The sequence below is a fragment of the Geotrypetes seraphini genome, chromosome 5, assembly GCF_902459505.1.
Source record: "Geotrypetes seraphini chromosome 5, aGeoSer1.1, whole genome shotgun sequence".
Lineage (NCBI taxonomy): Eukaryota > Metazoa > Chordata > Amphibia > Gymnophiona > Dermophiidae > Geotrypetes > Geotrypetes seraphini.
This window is the reverse complement of record NC_047088.1, coordinates 42,424,192-42,444,766: the sequence shown is the minus strand read 5'-3', so window position 1 is coordinate 42,444,766 and position 20,575 is coordinate 42,424,192. Positions and strand designations below refer to the sequence as shown.

General features: G+C 39.1%; 1 protein-coding gene across 1 annotated transcript in view; it reads left to right on the top strand.

Annotated features, from left to right (window-relative positions):
- The window catches only part of SLC9A6 (solute carrier family 9 member A6), a 95,873-nt gene that overhangs the window by 65,249 nt on the left and 10,049 nt on the right, over positions 1-20,575 (top strand). Inside the window, exons 11-12 of the mRNA XM_033945742.1 lie at positions 624-735; positions 5,868-6,021. Coding sequence (XP_033801633.1) covers positions 624-735; positions 5,868-6,021 — 266 coding nt within the window. The remainder of the gene's footprint in view (positions 1-623; positions 736-5,867; positions 6,022-20,575) is intronic.

The following is a 20,575-nucleotide window of genomic DNA, read 5'->3' as shown; positions in this document are numbered from 1 at the left end:
GAAGGTGAATGCTAGACCAAGTGTGAGTGGAGTGGGAAAGGGATGAAGGTGAATGCTAGACCATGTGTGAGTGGAGGGGTAAAGGGATGAAGGTGAATGCTAGACTATGTGTGAGTGGAGGGGGAAAGGGAAGAAGGTGAATGCTAGACCATGTGTGAGTGGAGAGGGAAAGGGATGAAGGTGAATGCTAGACCATGTGTGAGTGGAGAGGGAAAGGGAAGAAGGTAAATGCTAGACCATGTGTGAGTGGAGGGGAAAGGGAAGAAGGTAAATGCTAGACCATGTGTGAGTGGAGGGGAAAAGGAAGAAGGTAAATGCTAGACCATGTGTGAGTGGAGGGGAAAGGGAAGAAGGTAAATGCTAGACCATGTGTGAGTGGAGAGGGAAAGGGAAGAAGGTAAATGCTAGACCATGTGTGAGGGTGTGTCTTGACAGTTTTACTGCCATGTGAGTGTGATGTGAGATGAAAAAGGTTGAAAATCTCTGCATTAGGGTTATCCTGAAAACCTGGCCTGTTTGCAGCCCCCAGGACTGAACTTGAACAAGCCTACTGTAGATGTGTATTCTCGGATCACACCATAGTCCTACAGGTTTTGTTGAACCTTAATGCCTGTTGAATACAGCTGGCTGTGTTCTTGGGGAGAGCCGCCAATATTTACCCACTCTCCTTGTTACTGAATTTTGGTCGAAGAAACAAGATTGGGTCAAATTTCCAGCACATGATGATGTTTGCAGGTATGTAGATTTAAGCATGCATTTTTCTTCCCATTTTCTGGCTGGTGGTGTGAACGTTTTTTCAGGGACCATAGATTGTACAGTGCCCAGAATGAGAGGTAATACTTGCCCTAGAAGATGCAACACTGTGGGTTCTTGGATCTCCGAGCACTCATCTTTGAGGTCAAACATTCAGGCTTGTGGCTTGTCTCAGTGGCAGGTGCTGCTGTACATTAGAGTTGGGTTTGTTTTTGAGCCAGACTTCACCTCTGCCTGTTGGCTTGGGCTGGGAATGCTATGGAGAGGGAGCGTTTAAAGCCCCTGGGGAGAGGAAAACTCAGTTGTCATGGAATAGTGGAACCTAGTGGCCAGACCTAGGGTGTACCTTTCCAGCTTCCAGAACGAGCCACAGCTTATGGCCTCCAGCTGATGACTGAGCTAAATTGAGAGGGAATATGAAATAAAGGAAAATTCCCAGGTAGCTGCAAATGACAGCTTATGCTGCAGCACAAAATGGTTGGTTCCAATTGAGTAGACAACCCAAAGCACCAGTTGAAAACTGTTGGGCCTTCCCCACCCCACCCCAGACAGCCTTTCTTAGCATATTCACTTTAATTGGATTTAAGAGAAGCTTTCACAGTGGGGACAGTTGGTCAGGGTCAAAAGGGCTTCAAATTTAGACACAAAGGACACCTCCATTTACTTGCACTAACATGAACTACTGTATATACTTGAATATAAACTGAGATTTTGGGGCCAAAAAATGGCCCAGAAATGGGGGTCTCTGTTTATATTTGGGTCCTGCCCCCCTCCCAAACCTGTTGCAGGCCTTTGCCGGGTCTGCAGTGAGACTTGGTGGTCCAGCGGTGGCTGGGAGAAGAGGGATCCTTCCTGCCTCCTGTCCCAGCCGATTCTAAGAATTTTTACCTCCCTCCTGCCTCCCCTGCATTCCTTTAGTATCCCTGGTGAACTGCGATAGGAGTGACCTTCGCTCCTTCTTCATGCAGAACCTTTTTTCCTCCTTTTTTGAGGAAGAAAGGTTGCCTTGGTTTATATCTGAGTATATATGGTAGGCACTCTTCCTGGATCAGGAATTTTAGTATAAATTAGAGTAGGGAAGGGAGGGTATATTTTTAGATTCTGAGTTTATTTTTGAAGAGGGTTGAGGCCATAAGGATCTAGCCCTGTTAGGAATTCAAGGATATGGTAAGTATTTGGGAGGGGGATTAGAAGGGGCAACGTTGTTCTGATTTGGATAATATGTGGATTTAGTTGGGTAGTTTGACAGGCAAATATATAGAAATGGGGGAGTTTTACTCTTTCTGTTTACAGTAGAGACTGCAGGAAAGTTTGCTCTGTTTTTTGGGGGGTTTTGTTTTTGTTCTGGTTTGGATCTCTTGGAAAATGTTTAATTTTGCTTATGCTATTATTTTTGTGTATTTTATCTTGCTTAGTAAAAATTATTAAATCATACTTGCCCCGAGCATGCATGATAAGAGCCTATTCTATAATGGCCCCTGAATGCCCTGGTTCTTTTATAGAATATTTTGTAATTCTGTTATACCAGCCATACAGGGTGTAACTGGGGGTATGTATATGCAGCACGGACATAACTTACAGTATTCAGTAAGTTACATGCATAACTGGGAGTCCCACCCGTGCTACATCCCTTATGTGCAGAGGAGCAAAGGGAAAGGGAAGTAGGGCTGAACAAAGAAAGGAGGCAGCAGGAGATTCCACACAATATAGTTTTATTGTTCTGAACCGGACCTGACAAAGCACTGCATTTCGGCGCAAAAGTGCGCCTGCCTCAGGGGTCAACACTCTGTGTAAAACACAAGTGGAGAGCGATGACAAATAAATTGAGTTGCTACGTACTGAAAGTATTGTCTCCACAACATAAAAAGCGTGGCCAAAAGGCTGAAAAGCTTCAAACCACCCTCTGACAGGACTCGTTGGCATGCGCCATTGCAGAATAATGCCTAGGTACCCTTTGACATTTTTACAGGTTCTCGTGTGCTAACCCACATCTGGATTGTAGAACTTCTCTTTTGGTGGCTCCCAGCAGTGTGTCTAAGTCAGTGAATCAAAACAGCGTACATTACCGTATATACTCGAATATAGGATGAGATTTTTGGGTCAAAAGACTTGATGCAGGCCTCTGATAGGCTGGGACAGGAGGGATCCCTACCGTCTCCTGTCCCGGCCGATACTAATAAATGTTTTTACCCCCCTCCCTTCGCGTACCTTTTCTGTTATCCCTGGTGGTCCAGCGGTGTATGGGCAGGAGCGAACTTTCTGTGCGGCCCTGTGCATCTCCTTCTGGGCTCAGGGCTAGAGGTACACAGGCACGTAGGAGCGAGCTTCTTGAGCTCCCACCTGGCCCTGCGCTGCTTGCTGAATGGCTGCCACCAGGTCCCATGAGAACTGGCGGCAGCCGTTCAGTGAGCGGCGCAGGGCCAGGCGGGAGCTTGAGAAGCTCGCTCCTGTGTGCAGTGAGCTCCAAGTCCGGAAGGGGGTATGCAGGCAGGAGCGCGGAAAATTCACTCCTGCCCATACACCTCTGGACCATCAGGGTTAACAGAAAAGGTACATGGGGTAAAAAAAAAAAATTATTAGTTTCGGCCGGACGGGAGATGGGAGGGATCCCTCCTGTCCCGGCCTACCACCAGAGGTGGAAGAGGAGGTGGGACAGGGTGCAGAGCCCTGCAGGGAGGGGGGACAGGGTGCATTGTGGAAGTAGTGAGGGCGGCTGTCTGCATAGCCTGTTAGTGAGGGGGGGGGCTGGGTTCAGATTGTTGTAGGGCAGGGAGGGAAGGGGGCTGGGTGCAGAAGCTGGCAAATAGTCAGGGGGGCTGGTTGCAGAAGCTGGCAGAGAGAGGGGCTGAGTACAGAGCCTGGCAGGGGAGGGCGTGAAGGAGGGGACACTGGGTGCAGATCCTGGCAGGGTATGGCACTTGAATATTAAGCTCCCGTCTTATATTTGAGTCGGCCATTTTTCCTCTTTTTGGGGGATAAATGGGGGTCTCGACTTATATTCGAGTATATTCAGTAGTTTGATTTTCACATGTGCTCTTTTATTATTATAATAATAATAATAACTTTATTATTATATACCGCAATACCACAAACAGTTCAAAGCGGTTTACAAAGGAAGAGACTGTAAACAGCGAAATTACAAAAGCTCCAAAAATGACATCAGCATAATAAGATTAATCAGATTAGTCTGGAAGCATTTGAAGATACATCAAAATAAATATGGAGTCAGAGAAATTTATTGAAAAGATAAGTTTTGATTGATAAGTTTCATTTGGAACTAGACAGCAGCTGCAAAATACAAGTATTCTTTTCGATGTGTGTGTATTTACCTACTAACAGATTTTCTGAGATAAAATATCCAAGTGGTTTCTTTTTCAAAATTAACTATGAAGTTTGTGCATACTTTGCATGCAGATTAGACAGCAATTTACAGCAATCTTTGATCTGCTGTGGCAGGCTTGCACAACTCAAAAATGATCCGGGGCCGAAACAAAGTCGGAAAATGTAGCGAGGGCTGCAGGTAGTGGCCATGGCTCGAGGCACCCAGAAGTGCACAGATGTTGCTGTGATGACATTACATGCATTCGTGACATTATCACGTTGATATCTGCGTATGCACAGAGGACTTCCAGATGGGTCATGAGACGCCAGCAGGGAAGAGGGCAGGAGAGGAGAGGCATGACTGATTGCCTACAGCAGTATTTCTCTTAATACTTCAAGCTAAGTACCCCCAACCACAGACCTCCCAAGCTCCGCTCTAAACCTACCCAAGCTGTGCCCCAGATCCTGCCCCTTTTACTAATTATAATGCAATTTTTTTTCCTTTCATATACACACAATACACACAGCAGATGTAAATTCTCAAAACTGACACATTTCAATCACTAAATTGAAAATAAAATAATTTTCCTACCTTTGCTGTCTGGTGATTTAATTAGTTTCTGGTTGGACTTCCTTCTTACTGTGCATCCAACATTTCTTTCACAATCCAGCCCCATCCCCTTTGGGTCCAGGTCTCTATCTCTTTTCCCTCTGCTTACCCTCCCCAGATCCAGTGTCAATTCTCCTTTGTATCTACCACCACCTTTGTTCCAGATCTCCTCCTCTCTCCCTCCTCTGTTATGATTTTCCATCTCTCTGTTCTTCCTCGGGTCTCTCACACTCTGTCTGTACCTCCCATAGTCCAGCACCTGCCTCCTGTCTATCCCCTTTTGTCCTATCTTCTGCTTACAACCCCCACCTCCTTTCTTCCAGGTGCTTCTCTCTTTCTCCTTCCTTCCTTCCTGGTCCAGAATCTTTCCACCTCTGCAGTCTCTCTCTCTCTTTCCTCTATACACCCCCCCAAGTCAACATCTGTCCCCCTCTCTTCTGCCTCCCCTTTGTTTCAGGTTTCTCCCTCTCTATCTTCCTTCTGTTAACATTTTGAGTCCTCCCACCTTTGATCCTTGTCTTTCTGTCTCACTCTCTTTGTCTTCCCCCTCCCCAGCGCCTGTCATCTCACTCTTCTCGGTTCAGGGTGTTTCCCCTCTCTACCTCCTCCAGTCCAGCATCTTCCCTGTCTTCGAGTCTATTTTCCCGCCCTCTCAAGATCCTGGGTGTCCAGATCCAGTATCTCGCTGGGGCCCTTGCGACGGGCGGGGCCTTACCTTTGCTACTTCCTGCATCCAGCGAGAGAGGTTGTCTTCCGAGTCCGCCACTAAGCTAATTACAGCAGCCTGCAGTGCGAACCTAGCAGGCTGCCATTTGCTTCCTAGCTTGTTGGTCCTCAAAAGCGGCAGCAGTGTGTTTAAAGGTGAGACTAGGAGGGAAGAGCAGGAGCAAGAGAGCGCAATGAGAGTCGTTTTGGGCCACATGTGCTATGCAATGGATGACTAGCCCCAAAAGGCACTACAGAAATCATAAATACCACCCTTGCAGCGAGAGCAACTTGAGGTCAGAAAACAGCATGCAGCTGGCAGGAGGAGGAAATGTGCATTTTAGATTTGCAACCATTGATTCTCTCATCTAGTAGGACATGATGTGGATTCAGATTAGTTGTTTGCCTCCTGCAGGACTTGAAGATGGGGCCTGTAGACAGACTGTGGTTATTTTTTTTTAATTTGTTTGTTTTTCAGGGCTTCGAGGAGCCATGGCTTTTGCCCTGGCCATTCGTGACACAGCCACCTATGCAAGACAGATGATGTTCACCACAACACTTCTGATTGTGTTTTTTACTGTCTGGGTTTTTGGAGGGGGCACCACAGCAATGTTGTCCTGCTTGCATATCAGGTGAGATGTGAACATAGCATTCCTCATGAGCTACTTATTAATCATGGTTGAATTATTTCTTAAAGGACATCTTGAATGCTTTCTGAAGGGCAGCCCTAATGTCTGTCCGAGCTTAAGGGCCTTATTAATTGAGTGCTAGCTTAGAAAGAGTTCCAAGTTTATTTCAGCTTTGACATATCGCCCAATCAGTAGACTCTCTGGGCAATTCACAGTGTATTAATACGCAAATATAGGGAAAAGAGAAAGAAACAGATCTACAATATATAGGAGTGAAAAAGGTAAAGTGAATACAAATTAGAGGCAGCATATTCCCCGACAGAAGTAGGATTAGGGCCCAAAAAACAAAAATGTCATTGATTGATACCAAAGGTGTCGTTAAACCAGAATGCCTTTAAGGCAGTCTTGAATCTCTCTAGTGAACGTTCCACTTGGAGGGCCAAAGGTAGGGCATTTCAAAGTGATGAAGTAGAGACACTAAAATTTCTGGATCTAGCAGTTTAAAGGCCAATAGTTCAAAAGGAGGGAATGACAAGTAGATTCTGCTGTGAGGATCTCAGAGTTCTCTTGGGGCCATATGGAGTCAAAAGCCTAGACAGATATAACGGGGAATTTAAGTTGTGAACTTTTTGAGTTAGGCCATGATCTTAAAAATTCTATAATTGGTAATCAGTGTTCCTCTTGTAAAAGTCGGGGTCACGTGATCAAATTTCTTAGAGTTTGTAATTAGTTTAACAGCTGTATTCTATATGATTTGTAATCTTTTCAGATTAGTAATCCATAAACCATTTAGCAGGGCATTACAGTAATCCAGCTGATTAATAATGAAAGCATGGAGCTTTTATGGATTTACATTTATTTATTTATTTGATTCGATTTCTATCCTCCCGGGAGGTCAGAACGGTTTTCACAGAAGTTACATTGGAGAGTATATTTAGTGATACGAAACAATACAATACTACACAATACAATCGCAAAAGGGCAAGGCTGGGTAGTACAGTAACTTGACATTCTTAGGGAATTCCTAGAGGGGCATTACAGAAGATTGGACTAGGGGGTCGTAAGCTGGTGGTTGTTGGCAGGAGAGAGATCAGAGGGAACTGTTTGCAGTTGGACCTTTTCTGTTATGAACTTACAAAAGCAGGGATGGACTCTGATCTGCTAAGAGGAGTCCCTGTTTTGATCAGCCTTCTCTTAGAGTCTCTGCTAATGAGACTCCAGATCGTGTAGAGTAAGGCAGCTGAATTCCTGTACTTGGCTGCCTGTTGGTCAATGGATGAAATTTAAGCTTTTTTTTCTGGTTTATAAGATTTTTAATGATAAAGGCCCCTTCACAGTTATGCATATGTCCAAGGTTATGTTCAGCTAGAACACTGCACTCTTCTTAATCAGCTTTCCTTTAGATCCCTGGTTATATCCCCCTCATTCTTTAACAGGTCACCTAAATTTAAGTGCCTATTATGTGCTTAAATTTATAGAATACTGGGATTTATGTTTCCTAAGTAGACGTACATGTTCAAATGACAATAGGGCACTTAACTATTGTTCTCTGATTATGCTCTAAAATGCTGTAGATCAGTAGTTTAAAGGCCTCGCCCTAAAATGTGACCCCTATGATACCTTGTTTTATTGTTATTTTATTATATGGTGTTGACCTTCAGAATAAATTGCACCACCAACTTCTTAAACAGGAGAGCGCAGAAGTAAAGTATGGATGCCTCAATGGGCACCACCACTCATCGCTCTGTTAATACATCATTGATATCACCCCAGGTATGTTACTAAATACAAGTCAAACGTGTCAGATAACATATTTATGTATACCACAGTGTCCTCCCCAAAAGTTTTGCCACTGTAAGAAAGAATCACAATATTAACAATGTTTATCAGCAATCAAAAATCACTATTGTCTGAAAAAACGGCTTGTAAAGTCCAATGTAATATGCCATTTCAGTGTCTCTTCAGTGATCCATGCTGTCAATTTATAAAACATCACTGTCGCTAAACCAAATGGGGTATTGCCTCGTGCTCCTATTATGGAGCATAGGAGATATGGTCTTGAGATCCAAGACCCCACTTGCACTGCTCAGATCTCCTGTTTTCACATCCTCCATGGGACTGGTCCTTTTTGCAAGTCCTGGGCTCTACAATAATGGACTTATACATTGTAACTTAGACTTGGACCCATATATATCTCTTCTGGTTCAGACTCCTTTCAGGGTGACTTTCATTATCACAGAGTTACAAGGTTACTTTCTGTTTCTTTATGGAGACTGGAAGAGGCCTGAGTAGGTCACTTTCACAGTTGTCTCTGGTAGGGAATTGATAGGAGTCCCCCTTCATGGTTATTTTGCACCATAGAAGTGAACCTGATATCCTGGGAGGGGAGCTGTAATCTGGACTTGAAAGAAGCATTTGTGGCTCTACAAGGGATAAAGTAGGGCACCTGTGTGAGTGGCGGTCACATAGGCTTGGCAAAACTCAAAGACAAGAAAGTTCTTCAGCCAGAGAAAGAAAAGCAGGAGGCTGGATAATTCTGGTAGATCCAGGACTTTCATCCAGTCTCAAGGGCTGGTCAGGATGGGTACTTCACCTTTTGCACCAGTCGGATGATTCCTTCTTGGAAGATCACTTCCATTCTTGTTTATATCCTTAGCTGTTTGGAAAATAGAGCAACATTTAGTGTCAAGTGACAAGCCTTTGGTGGTACAAGAGGCCTGCATAGGAGATCTGTGTTGGAGCTTGACATTTATGCGAGTTCAATTTTTGGGGGTACTGTTCCTGTTGATGGATCTATTTCAGTCTTCCTCCATAAGAGATTGGTGTGAAGATTAACTTGCAACTCTTTCTCAGAGGGTAGAGGCTGGCTCTGAGACACAGGCACAGAGGCTCACTCACTGCTCTTGCAGATGGGATACTCTCCTCCAAGGATTTGAGCATGCAAGACAGCTTTTAGAACTTAGGTTTAATCCTGAGGGCTCATTCCTCTTCCTATCAAGCCTCACAAGGTAGCTAAGAACATAAGAAGTTGCCTCCGCTGAGGCAGACCAGAGGTCCATCTCACCCAGGGGTCCGCTCCCGTGGCGGACCATCAGGCCTATTACCTGAGCAGTGATCCCTGACTATTTCTATAACTTACCTCTTACTCCTATCCCTATAACCTGCCTCTACTCCTATCTGTACCCCTCAATCCCTTTGTCCTCTAGGAACCTATCCAAACCTTCTTTGAAGCCCTGTAACGTGCTTCTGCCTATCACAGCCTCTGGAAGTGCGTTCCATGTATCCACCACCCTCTGGATGAAAAAGAACTTCCTAGCGTTTGTTCTAAACCTGTCCCCTTTCAATTTCTCCGAGTGCCCCCTCGTACTTGTGAATAACCCAAATTGCAGTTTCTGGATGCTAGGGTCCACCTTGGGGATTAGCACCCAAAAAAAGGATCTAGGTGTCATCATAGACAATATGATGAAACCTTCTCCCAATGTGTGGTGGTGGCCAGAAAGCAAACAAGATGCTAGGAATTATTAAAAATGGGATGGTTAACAAGAATAAGAATTTTATAATGCCTCTGTATCATTTCATGATGCAACTCCTGGAGAATTGCATTCAATTCTGGTCTCCTTATCTCAAGAAAGATATAATGGCACCAGAAAAGGTTCAAAGAAGAGCGACCAAGATGATAAAGGGGATCGTATGAGGAAAGACTAAAAAGGTTAAGGCTCTTCAGTTTGCAATCTTTAAATACCTCTAACACTCCTTTAGAGAGTATTCCTCCTTCTCTCCTTAAAAAATTTTTCTCTCACTTTGGCCCTTATATCTGGGAAATGATATCTAAATCTCTTTCTGACTGTACTGTTCCTTCGGGTTGGAAAACTGCTCTTGTCTTTCCAAAAATTAAACAACATAATTCTGATCCCTCTCTTCCAGCAAGTTACCGTCCAATTGCTAATCTTCCGTTATTATCGAAACTAACGGAAAAAATCGTCCACACTCAACTGTCTGAATTTATCGAAAAAACTCACGCCTTGCATCCCTGTCAAACTGGTTTTCGCTCATCACATTCAACGGAACTGTCACTGCTAGGCCTCATCTCAACTATACACTATTATCATGAACACCAAAAATCCGTCGTCCTTATTTCTCTCGACCTCTCAGCAGCCTTTGATACCATTGACCATTCTCTCCTTTTAAATAGACTCAAAGACTGTGGTATCACTGGATCTGCACTTTCATGGTTCACGTCCTACTTCACAGAACGCAGTTTTAAAGTTCATGCAATGAATGAAACTTCGATTTCTTTAGCTCAAATCTATGGTGTTCCACAAGGTTCCATTCTATCACCATTACTATTTAATATCTTTCTATCTCCTCTTCTAACTCTAGCTCAATCTATCGGATTTACGATCTTCGCCTATGCAGATGACATTCAGCTCCTTCATCCAATCAACACTTCCAACATTTCTGACATAAAAGATATCAACAATAAACTGGATTCCATAAACGACTGGCTTTACTCTAACAAACTTTCCCTCAATGTCAACAAATCCCGTGGCCTCTTATTCTCAACCAAGAATACTGAATCTTTACCGGAAAAAATAACTATTAAATCAGTTCCAATTCAAATGGAAACAAAAATAAAACTTTTAGGGGTCATTATTGATAAAGATTTATCATTTCATGATCACATCAGTTCTATAATAAAAACTTGTTTCTATAAACTCCGTATCATTCGTTCATTAACTTCAATCTTGCAGATCGAATCAATTACAATTCTGGTTCATTCTCTGATCATTTCTCACCTAGACTATTGTAATTCCCTTCTTAACGGTCTTCCCCAAAAAGAAATCCGACGTCTCCAATTGATTCAAAATACAGCTATAAAACTCATTTATAAACTGGGTAAATATGATCACGTCACTCCAATTCTGAAAGATGCCCACTGGCTTCCTGTGGCCCACCGAATCACATATAAAATCATTCTCTTGACCTTTAAAATAAAATCCTCTCATCTGCCTTCATTTCTACATAAACTCCTCATTCCCCAATGTTCATCTCGTACTCTGAGATCCACAAATCAAAATCTCCTTCTGATCCCCTCTATTAAACATTTTTACTATACACGGAAAATAAATTTCTCTGTCTCTGCTCCAACGCTATGGAACTCTTTACCACAACCTCTTCGCGACGAACAACAACTGGATAAATTTAAGATAGGCCTAAAGACTTTTCTATTCCGCGATGCATTTATTTCAGTTTAGTATCTACTTTCTCTGTTATTTTCAATTATTTAACCTTCAAAAATTATTTTTAAAAGACTTTTTCCCCACCCAAATGTTTTTTCCCATTCCCTCTTTCTCCCTTTTCTCTTAACAATATAACTTTACCCTTCCACAAACCTCTTCCCTCACAATCAAGTTTGTCTTGTTTATGTTTTAATATACACTGTTTGTACTTCTAAATATTGAATATATTAACTCCTCTTTCTTATCTATATTTTTTATTATAATGTAAACCGGCCAGATATTTATTTGATGGTCGGTATATTAAAACCTAATAAACTTGAAACTTGGACAAGAGACAGCTGAGGGGAGATATGATTGAAGTCTACAAAATCCTGAGTGGAATAGAACGGGTTCAAGTGGATCAATTTTTCACTCCGTCAAAAATTACAAAGACTATGGGACACTCGATGAAGTTAAGGGAAATATTTTTTCACTCAGAAAATAGTTAAGTTATGGAACATATTGCCAGAAGATATGGTAAGAGCAGTTAATATAGCTGCTTTTATAAAAGGTTTGGACAAGTTCCTGAAGGAAAAGTCCATAGTCTGCTATTGAGACAGATATAGGGGAAGTCACTGCTTGCCCAGAATCAGTAGCTACTATGCTGCTACTATTTGGGGGTTTCCAGATACTTATAACCTGGAATGGCCACTGTGAGGATGAGATACTGGGCTGGATGAACCATTGGTCTAACCCAATAAGGCTATTTCTATGTTATGTAATTTTTATCATATATTTTGCAAGTGTATTATAACATTTTATGAGATTTTATATAAGTTTTAGGTTAGTTCTGTTTTACTGTTGTGATTGCTTTTGTTATAAGTGGTTTCAAAGCCTCTTTGAGAGAAATGTGAAAGTATGAAAATAAATAAAAATGAATTATGGGAACAGTAACAGTGGATTTCAGAATTTGGCTATTGTAATAAACTTGTAATAAACCTGTTTGACCACTAAGTGTCATCTATAGTTCATAGTATGGCAATTAACCCCCCCCCAAACATCTAACCTGATATTTTTTATTTTTTTTTTATTTTATTTATTCAATTTTCTATACCGTTCTCCCAGGGGAGCTCAGAACGGTTTACATGAATTTATTCAGGTACTCAAGCATTTTCCCCTATCTGTCCCGGCAGGCTCACAATCTATCTAATGTACCTGGGGCAATGGGGGGATTAAGTGACTTGCCCAGGGTCACAAGGAGCAGCGTGGATTTGAACCCACAACCTCAGGGGGCTGAGGCTGTAGCTTTAACCACTCTCCACACTCCACGCTCCACACGTTTTTAGTGAAGGAATGAAGTAATTACTCTCATTTTCTAAAATGCATTTTATGCATGTATAACACCCTCGAGCATAGGGTCCCTTTTTACTAAAGCTTATCACATGCTAAATGATAAGCCCATTTTATACTTTTGGACTTCTTACCATTTAGCACATGCTAAGCTTTAGTAGAAGGGCCCCTATGTTCTTTTGACGGTATTATACATGCATAAAATGCCTTTTATAAAATTAAGTTTCAAGTTTTAATAAAATTTGTTATATCACCTAGTCAGACTTCAAGGTAGTTTACAAAAGTAAAATAGGGGAACATAAAAGAATACATAATCAAATGGACAGGAGACAAATAATACAGTAATCCACAGACTGGACTGAAACAATAGGAGAGAGAGAGATTGGAGGGAGGGGGGGTTAGTATGTATGCAATGATTAGATATAAATATCTAAGGCTTCGTTATCATCATCCACAAATAGGCAAATCTTACCCGAAAGCCCTTCAGCAATATTGCTTATAAAAATGTTAAAAAGAACAGGACCAAGAATAGAACCTTTAGGCACATCACTGATCACTACCCTATGTTGCCTTCCACTCAACCAGTTCCTTACCTAGTCTGTCGCTTTGGGGCCCATACTGGGGATGCTCAGTTTATTTATTGGAACACTGTTTGGAACACTGTCAAAGGCTTTGCTAAAATCTAAATACCTGTACACCATATCTAGTGCACTCTATCCAATTCTCTGGTCACCCATACAAAGAAATTGATCAGATTTGTCTAACAAAACCTTCCTCTAGTGAATCCATGTTGCCTCGGGTCTTGTAATCCACAGGATTCCAGAAATGACACTACTCTTTGTTGTAAAAGCATTTCCATTAATTTATTTACCATAAAAGTCACTTACCAGCCTAAAGTTTCCTACTTCGTCTTACTTCCACTTTTGTGGAGAGGCACTACATTTGCCCTTCTCCAGTCCTCTGGTACCACTTCCGACTCTAGAGAAGCATTGAAGAGGGAAGCCAGTGGAGCCGCCAGAACTTTCCTAAGTTTCTTTGGTACCCTTGGATGTACACCATCCTGCCCTATTGCTTTGTCCTCTGAAAATCGATCAGGGTCTACCATATCTCCATTCCTATTTGTGTTTGTCTTCTGTGACACATCAGCTGTGAACACAGAACAGTATTTATTAAGCAATTCAGCCTTATCTTTATCAGCTTCTACATATTTCTCCCCTTCACCTTGAGTCTCACAAAGCTACTTTTGCACTTCTTCCTATCACTAATATTTCTTTAAAATTTCTTTTCCCCCTGTTTTACTGTCGGCTATTTTTTTTTTCTTCCATTTACATCTTTGCTTTCCTGACTACTTGGCCTGCCTCTCTTAACTTTTCCAGATATTTTCGCCTGTCTTCCTCTTTCTGCAATCTCTTGTAGTTTATGAAAGCTAACCTCTTATTCATTACCTTCTCAGCTACTACTTTTGAGAAACAAAGTGTCCTCCTTTTGCTTTTCCTTACTTTCCTTACAAAAATGGTATGTTGCTCTTACAATAGCTCCTTTCAGGTTTGCCCACTACTTTCCTACTTCTGCCAGATGTTCCCATCCAGACGACAATTCCTTGAAGTAATCCCCCATCTGAACAAAGTTAGTTTAAAAAAAAAAAATCTAGAACCTTTACTTTTGAATGAACCCTCTCTACACCTATCTTTTTTTTTTTTTTTTTAAATCTTTATTCCTTTTTATTTCTTTCAACAAGTGTACAGTATTATTACAATTAATTTACATAACACACTTGGCATTCTTAAACAATATTATTATACATGTTTTTATTTCCCCCCCCACCTCCCACCCTTTTCCATATCAATAAAATATTCCTTCCAAATTTATAAATAATTATACATCCCTTTTTGATAATACAATTAATCTGACATGAAATCTGTCCCTCCCCCCATCCTTCTTCCTCAAACACTTTAAACATTTTATTATACCCAGTAATGCACAACAATAAATATCCCATCCTATTACATATATCTCCTTATTTTTCATAACAACATATTTCCAATATTTTTCCCTCCCTATCCCTCCCATCCCATTTCTATATATTATCCCCTAAGGAAAAAGAATAAACTTTACTTGTTATAATATTCAATTAATGGCCTCCACACCTCTTGAAATCTTTTAAAATACCCCCTCTGTATCGCAAGAAATCTTTCCATCTTATACATATGACAAACTGAGTTCCTCCAAAAATTACAATTCAATCTAGAACATTCTTTCCAATTAGTTGTTATCTGTTGAATTTCCACTCCCGTAAGAATCAACAATAATTTATTGTTTGCTGTAGATATTTGGCATTTGGCCCTCATACACATTCCAAAAATCACTGTGTCATAGGATAAAGCCACATGACTCTCCATCAACATATTAACTTGATCCCATATTGATATCCAAAATGTCTGAATACATGGACAATAAAATAAAAGATGGTCTAGAGTTCCAACTTCAATTTTACAATGCCAGCATCTATTAGACTTAGAGCAATCTAATTTTTGTAATCTAGTAGGGGTCCAGAATGCTCTATGCAACAAAAAGAACCATGTTTGCCTAATAGATGCTGACATCGTACCTTTAATTCTCCAAGACCAAATACGTGGCCATTGAGATGCATTAATCTGATGCTTAATCTCAATGCTCCAAATATCTCTTAATCCATTTTTAGGCTTCTTATTCAAATAATTAGATATAATTTTATACCACTTTGCGGCCTGGTGACCCAGAAAATCTGCCTGGAAACATAAGAATTCTAAGCTGTAATGATCATTTAAAGATTTCCATTCAGGGAACCCCACCTGAATAGCCTGCTTCAATTGCAACCACTTATAACTTTGTTTTTTATTCAGACCATATTTATGTTGCAATTGTGAAAATTCAAGCATCTTACCATTATCAATTACTTCCGTTAATGATCTTATACCTGCTTTAATCCAATCTTTCCAGACAACCTTAAACCCGCCTATTTGTATCTTGGAGTTTACCCAAATAGTCTGTTGTTTCGATTTTAAAATAGAATCAGTAGTTAATTTGTCTACAAACCTTAATGTTTTCCAAGTATCCATTAATACTCTATTGTCCTTACGTATTCTAGGCACTTTTATACCAAGCAAAAGATCAAGCCTAAGTGGAAAGATAAGTGATCTCTCCACCCTTAACCACTCTGGTAATTGTTCCAAAAGCTCTGGGAGGACCCAATACATACCTTGGCGCATGATATAGGCCTGATGATACCTATAAAAATTGGGAAAATTTACCCCACCCTCCTCAATTGGTCTTTGCAAAGACACTAAAGCCACTCTTGCAATTTTACCCAGCCAAATAAATTTAACCAGAATACTATTTAATTTTTTATAGAAAGACCCCTGAAAAAACACTGGTATCATTCCCAATTGATAGCAAACCACAGGCAAAATCATCATTTTAACAGTTTGTACTCTTCCCCACCAGGACAAATGTAAAGGATTCCATTGCTCACACAACTCTGTAACTTTTTGTAATAAAAATTTTTCATTTATTCTCATTGTCTCTTCAAGTGTTTTATTCAGCCAAATACCTAAGTACTTTATTCCATCCTCTTTCCATATAAGAGGGAAAGAATCAAGTATACCTTTTGTACAATGCACATTTAAAGGTAAAATCTCTGATTTAGTCCAATTTATTTTGTATCCTGAGAATTTTCCAAATGTATCTATGACTTTCAGTAGACATGGGATTGTTGTTTCCGGATTCCTCAAATGAAGCAAGATGTCATCTGCATAAGCAGATACTTTATATTCCACTCCAGCACATGGAATACCCTGTATGTCCTTTGCCTGTCGAATAGCTAATAATAAGGGTTCAAGAACTATATCAAAGAGCAAAGGAGATAATGGACAACCTTGTCTAACTCCCCTTTGCATCTTAAAAGCATCCGAAAAATTATTATTTATATATAAGCGAGCAGTTGGGGAGCTGTACAATACTTGTATCATTTGTATAAATCCGGATCCAATACCAAACCATTCCATAGCTTGATACATGAAACTCCATTCTACACGATCAAAAGCCTTCTCAGCATCTAGTGAAACCGAAAAAGCCGGATCATTAATTTGTTTTGTTAAATAATACATCTGAAATGCCAGTCTAGTATTATTAGAAGAGTGTCTTTGAGCAACAAATCCAGTTTGATTCATTCCTATTATATGCGGAAGAGCTTTAGCCAATCTTAATGCTAAAATCTTAGCTAATAATTTACCATCTACATTTATTAAAGATATAGGCCTGTAGTTTGAAACCAATGTTGGATCTTTATTTGGCTTTGGCAAAACAATAGTTAAAGATTCTGCCATAGTGCCTGATATACAACCTTTATTCAGTTGATCCTGATATAATTTTAATAAATACGGTAATAGGGAAATTTGAAATTCTTTATAAAACTCTACTGTAAATCCATCTCCACCTGGAGCGGTCCCAACTCTAAGGGATTTCAATGCCATTTGTAACTCTTTTAATGATATAGGTTTATCTAAACTTCTTTTTATATGATCAGGAACCTTAGGACCTTCAACTAAACTCAAAAAATCCATCCCATCTTTCTCTTTATTTAAATAAGACTCCGAAGAATACAATGATTTATAATATTTTAAAAATTGTTTTAATATATTTCCAATTTGAGAATGAGAATTTCCTAATTATGCTTATTTTCTCCTTCCTTTTCTTTGCTTTTAAATAATTTGCCAATAATCTTCCAGCCTTATTTGCACTACCATAATACACCACCTGCTGAGCAAAAATATCTTTCCTTACTAACCCAGAGGAAATTTCATTATATTCACATTTTTTTTAACAATATTTGAAATGTCTCCTGTTCCCATTTATTAACCAATTTTAATTCCAAATTCTTAATTTCTTTTTCCAAATTCACATATTGTTTTCTTAACAGTTTCTTTTTATATGCAGAATATGATATAATTTGTCCTCTCATAGTTGCTTTGAAAGCATCCCATAAAATTCCAATCAAAATTTCCTCTAAATCATTAAGTCTAAAATATTCATTTATTTTATTTTGAAATTCTGTGCAAAATTTAGAATCAGCAAGCAATGTATTATCAAACCTCCATACAGGTTTGGAATTATCTGGATCTACTAAGTTAACTTCTATCCATATACCACCATGATCAGATATTACTATTGGTTCTATGTCAGCTTTTATAACTTGCTGTACCATCTGATCTGAAACAAAAATATAATCAATTCTTGAGAACGATTGATGAACATGTGAACAAAATGTAAATTCCCGATCATTAAAATGAAGAATACGCCATATATCTTTTAAATTACATACTTGTACCAAATTATCTAATCCCATTGATTTCATTATTCTACTAGGCTTTTTATCCATTATTGGCTCTATAACAGCATTGAAATCCCCAGCCACCACTAAATTAGTAGTAGCCAGTGGTAAAACTAATTGTTGTAGAGATTTAAAGAATTCACTTTGATTCGAATTAGGTGCATATATATTTAGTAACACCATTGTATTACTGCCCATGCTCATGTCAACAAGTAACCACCTTCCTTGAGGATCTGCCTTAACCATATTAAATGTTGCTGGACATTTTTTATTAATCAATATTGCAACTCCTGCCTTCTTTTTTACCGCTGGTCCAAAAAACATTGTTTTATCCACTTATCTGTCAGCTTCATAGACTCTGTTCCAGACAAATGTGTCTCTTGCAAGAAACATATATCTATATTTTGTTGTTTAATATATTCCAATACCTTTTTTCTTTTTATAGGGTGATTAAGGCCATTTACATTCAAAGAAAAAATTTTAAAACCCATTTTACAAATAAAATATAAAATACATATATAATCCACTCAAACATAAAATATACATTTTTTCTTTTTCCTTAAACCAATATATGAGTCTCCCCCTCCCCTCTTTCCCCATCCCCCCTATTCCCATCCCCCACCCTCCCCTCCCCTAACACAAATGCAAACTTCGAAACGCACATATTACTGAGCAAAAAATAAACTCCCCACAGGCAATAACATACTCATTTTTCTTTCTATAATCTTTCAAACAACCAACACTAAATTCTCCTGCAGTCAATCCATTCTTCAATACCCTAAATACCCATATTTACTATAATTCTTTATTATATACTTCCCCCCTCATTCAAATTTCCAAACATTCTTCCATCCTATACCTCTAATATATTTATAAAAGGATATACCCAATATTTCGGAAACCATTTCTTACAATATATATCCCCCCAAGATTAATATTATTTTATTTTATTTTATATTTTTTTTGTCTAACCTAAGTTTCTCACAACTTCAATGGAACATACATCACTCCATCCTATAATATTCTTTTTTTTTTTTTTAACCTTACATCAAAAGAAGGATCAAACATTTCAACCAAGCAGACCTCATATTTTTTAAAACTCATTAATTTTCATTGCATCTTCAATCTATTACAGTCTATTCTCCATTCTGCACAACTGTAACACTTGTACATCTTCATCCTGCTGTTTCAGTCTCTTATTCCATCTTCTTGCAGATTGCTATTTCATCTTTCTCCAATAAAGTATTTTTGCAACATCATCCTTATATCTCAGTCAATTTCAGATGCAAATTGTAAATCTAAATAATGCTCAAGTCATTTCCATCAGTCCATCTTCACATCTTCTTCTCTTTACATCAATAGTCTTTTGTATTTTTCATCTTATTATATTCTAAGTTCCCACATTTCTCCAATGCAGCATTTATGTGTCCTCATATTATTATCTCAGTCACGCTCAAATGCAAATTATAAATTCACATTAAGAAACCATCCAAATCTTATAATTGTTCCTCATATTTTCTTCACTTCCTATATGCTCCATCCCTCTTCTTACCTTGTCAAAATCTTCTTTTCTTATTGTCTCTTTAAAATTTTTCATTTCTATTCTTTAAATCTTGTTTGAAATGTTGATCCCCCTTAAACCTAACTGCAACAATTTTCTAGAAAATATTTTTCTCCTTTTCTATTTTTTTTTTCCACTTTTTCCTTCTTTATAAAATATCTTTCAATTTTCACTCAAAAATATAAACCAAAAATAATCTAAGTATATTATTTATTACATTTTCTAAATACTTTCATGAAACCATAGGCAAATTATATTGATCTAGAAATTCCTGTAATTTGCCTGCTTCTTCAAAATTATAAATTTTATTCTCATAAATTACCCTCATAATAGCAGGGTATATCAATCCATATCTTGCTCCCATTGCTGTTTTCTTTTGTAGGCTGTAGCTTTTGCAAAGTCAGGTACTATAAAGATCTTAGAATCCTGGCATTTAAGATCCTTGTTTGTTTTAGCCAGCTTTATAATCTCTACCACCTGCTGATGTCTTAGCAGCTTAAAGATTAGTGGACGGGGACCCTTCTGACTATTTGATCTTTTCATCGGTATCCGATGTGCTCTTTCTATCTCCAAAGGAAAAGAACTTTTAAATGGCAAGATCTTTGGGATAAAATTAGTCACAAATTGAATAGGATCATTCTGCTCAATCCCCTCAGGTATCCCAATCAGACGCAAATTATTCCTTCTTTCACGATTTGATAAATCTTCAAAATCCTTTTTCAACGCCTCTATTTCTCTGTGATCTTTTTTACACACCAGCATCTCTGCCTCAGATTTCTCAGCATGCTTTTCTAACTGCTCAATTTTGAAGTCAACTGCCTGCATTCTATTTGTCAGACTCTCTATTTCCTCCTTCACAACTTTTATATTTTTAGCGTTATCACTTACTATTTCTTTAATTTTCTGAAGTTCATTCATCAAATCACTGTTATCAATTTCTTCCTGAGGCAACGGGACCGCTGTCGGGGATACCGAATCAATTTTTGTTCTTTTTTTACTTCCTGCTCCTGAATTCACCGGATTACTTTTACTAGTTTTACCCGAAGCCATTTCTTACTT